Here is a 3,423-nt window from a genome sequence, read left to right on the forward strand (position 1 = left end):
TTTTTTTTCTCATTTTGTCTCTCATAGTTGAGGTATACCTATGATGAAAATTACAGGCCTCTCTCATCTTTTTAAGTGGGAGAACTTGCACAATTGGTGGCTGACTAAATACTTTTTTTCCCCACTGTATATATATACCACTATACATACAGAAGGCAAAAAAATAATAAATGCACAATTCGGAATACTAGATCATGGGCCTCGTTTATAAAATGTTGCGCAGAAACCATCCTAAATTTGATCTTACAGTCATCTCTCAAATATGCGTATGTGTGATTCATAGAATGAACGTATGCACAGAAAACACATGTACGCCTCTCTTTCAGATGTGAAATCTATGAATCGCAAATTATCTTGAACTTGCACGCAACTGAATTGTTTCAGTTCTCTGCCTTGTAAAAAACTCCTAATTATTTTCATTAACATAAAAGATCACCAGTCATCGTCCAAACAGCGGGCTGCAAGAACAGCTTACATTTTCAAAAACCTGCAGTATTCTGACAAGAAAAGTGTGTATGTATGCTCAGACCCTGACGTGACGCTAAGCACTTTTCCATGTCAAAGGCAGTTTCTACAAATAATGAGCGTTGGCGTGGATTTAAGCGTACACACACTCTAAGGTCAAATCTGAGCATACACATTCTTTATAAATGAGGCCCCACATGTCTAGATTAAGTCTCTTTAAAAATGTTAGAAATATTTTCTTAAATTTCAAAAAAAAATTAAAAGTAAAAAAGTTGAACATTCATAAAATTAGATCACTTCCTAAACAAAATTAATACTTTTATTAAATTAGCAAATAGCTTGTACTTGCTTTAAGCTTACATTTAATAAGGTCTAGTGAGAGTTATGCATAAATAAGAAAAAAAATCCCCAATGGGTTAAGAACTTTATTTGAGACATTTTATCCAAAAACAACTTTTTATATTTTACGTAATTTTGCTTCAGTTATATGTATCTTGGTATTTTTTTTTACAAAAATATTAAAAACTTTTTCACAGACTATTCTATAGTATTCACAGTGTAGACAAGGTGTCAGATCAGTCCAAGGCATACATTCTCTTACTCCATTATTCATCATGTTCTTTTGCAGAGTATCTCACCATTGGATTGTCATCTGTTAAAAGAAAACGAGGAAACTACCTGCTGGAAACCATCAAGTCCATTTTTGACCAATCAAGCTATGAGGAGCTCAAAGAGATCATTGTGGTTGTCCACTTGGCAGACTTTGACCTGGCATGGTGCGAGAGCCTAGTTCAGGAAATCTCAAGGAAGTTCGGCCACCATATCATTGCAGGACGGCTGCTAGTTATCCATGCACCTGAGGAGTACTACCCGTCCCTGGATGGGCTGAAGAGAAATTACAATGATCCAGAGGATAGAGTACGCTTCCGTTCCAAACAGAATGTAGATTACGCGTTCCTGCTCAACTTCTGCACCAACCTGTCAGACTTCTACATGATGTTGGAGGATGATGTGCGCTGTTCTCGAAACTTCCTCACCGCCCTGAAGAAAGTGGTGGCATCTAGGGAGGGATCATATTGGGTGATGTTGGAGTTTTCCAAACTGGGCTACATAGGGAAGCTGTACCACTCGCGAGACCTTCCTAGACTTGCCCATTTCCTGCTCATGTTCTATCAGGAGATGCCTTGCGATTGGCTTCTTATCCATTTCCGAGGCTTACTGGCCCAGAAGGATGCGATTCGCTTCAAGCCTTCCCTTTTCCAACACATGGGCTACTATTCCTCCTATAAGGGGGCAGAAAATAAACTTAAGGATGATGACTTTGAGGAAGACTCCCTTGATATCCCAGACAACCCACCTGCCAGTTTGTATACAAACATAAATGTATTTGAGAGCTATGATGCTGCCAAAGCTTACAGTAGCGTGGATGAGTACTTTTGGGGCAAGGCTCCATCCACTGGGGACTTTTATGTAATAGTGTTCAACAAGGCAACAAAAATCAGCAAAATCAAGATCATCACGGGAACAGATGATCGGCAGAATGATATTTTGCATCACGGAGCTCTGGAAGTGGGGGAGAAATTAATAGGAACCAAAAAGGGAAGGCAGTGCTCCACCTATATAACTTTAGGGGAGTTTAAAAATGGAAACATAGAGGTTCATGATGTGGACCACAAGATAGCATTTGATATTGAGTGTGTTCGCATTGTGGTAACGGCAAGTCAGAAAGAATGGCTTATCATTAGAAGCATAAGCCTCTGGACTACACAAGGTGCCAGTCAATGAGAACTTTTTTGAACCATAGCTAAAGGCACAAGTATCTGTTTATTTATTTATTTATTTATTTCTGCAATTTCTAAATTATTTATTCACCTGAGAAATCTTTATTTATTAAAATGTATTCATTAATTCAGACTAATTTAAATGCAGTACAAGATTTCACACATCTGAGGCATTTCAGCTAATTCTGACATCAAATTCAGACAATAAAGATTTTTTTAATATATAAAGACATTTAAAGTACATATTTGTGTACCCTCTTTTTCCATTATTACTACATAAAGTGTACTCCTCAGCAAAAAAACCTCTGAGAAGCTATACTGTTTTGACTGTCCTTTGGCCAAGGTATACGCTGCAAAAAAAAAACTAGCCATATAAGCTATATATATATATATATATATATACACACACACATATTAAAAGTTCCCCCTCTAGTGAACTCAACGCTGCGCTCCCTAGGGGGCACATTTTGGAATGCAGCCTGCATGACCGGTGTCTGAAGCACATGTGAAATCTATTGGCCCACCTGGCCCATGACGTCATAGGCGGGATGCCCGGAAGTGTAAAAGGGCACCTGCTGAATACGTCATCCTCTTTGCTGTCTTCAGGAGCCATCTGTTAGAAGTGCGTGTGAGAGACCAAGGCAGGTGAGTGGTGTGGAAAGTGTGTGCCTCCGGTCCAGAGGTTTCTGGCACTTGAGGATGCGCACAATCTATCTGTCAAATGTTTTTAGTCAGGAGCTTGCGCGTTCAGTGCTCGAGGGCTCTGAACGCGCTCATTGTGAGTGTTATCCAATGAGAAGCTCCATTCGCGTTTGTCCCTATTCTCGAGAGATGAGTGACAAACGTTTGCAACTAGCGGTTCGGGTCCTGCTGTTGCCGAGGCACGGCGAATACTCCGATCACGGGGTTGAGATGCCCTTTTTGGGTTATCGGATCCCGCGGATAGCGTTTGAGTCGAGCAGCACCTTAGGGAATGTGTGCCTCCGTGTTTGGATTCTAATGGCGCTTTTCCACTGCATGGTACGGCACGGTATGGCTCAGTACGGTTCACTTTTTGGGGGGTTTCCACTGGTTACAGTACCTGGTACCTGGTACTTTTTTTATTACCACCTCGGTTGAGGTTCCAAGCGAACCGTACCGTTACCAAAACGTGACGTGTAAACTCTGCTGATCACGG

At 40.6% G+C, this 3,423-nt stretch overlaps 1 protein-coding gene across 1 annotated transcript in view; it reads left to right on the plus strand.

The window, feature by feature from the left end:
* The window catches only part of mgat4c (mgat4 family member C), a 60,481-nt gene extending 58,152 nt beyond the window's left edge, over positions 1-2,329 (plus strand). Inside the window, exon 4 of the mRNA XM_016236294.1 lies at positions 1,094-2,329. Coding sequence (XP_016091780.1) covers positions 1,094-2,250 — 1,157 coding nt within the window. The 3' untranslated portion in view covers positions 2,251-2,329. The remainder of the gene's footprint in view (positions 1-1,093) is intronic.
* The last annotated feature ends 1,094 nt before the right edge of the window (positions 2,330-3,423 follow it).

Source organism: Sinocyclocheilus grahami, unplaced genomic scaffold, assembly GCF_001515645.1.
Source record: "Sinocyclocheilus grahami isolate Dianchi unplaced genomic scaffold, SAMN03320097.WGS_v1.1 scaffold487.1, whole genome shotgun sequence".
Taxonomy (NCBI): domain Eukaryota; kingdom Metazoa; phylum Chordata; class Actinopteri; order Cypriniformes; family Cyprinidae; genus Sinocyclocheilus; species Sinocyclocheilus grahami.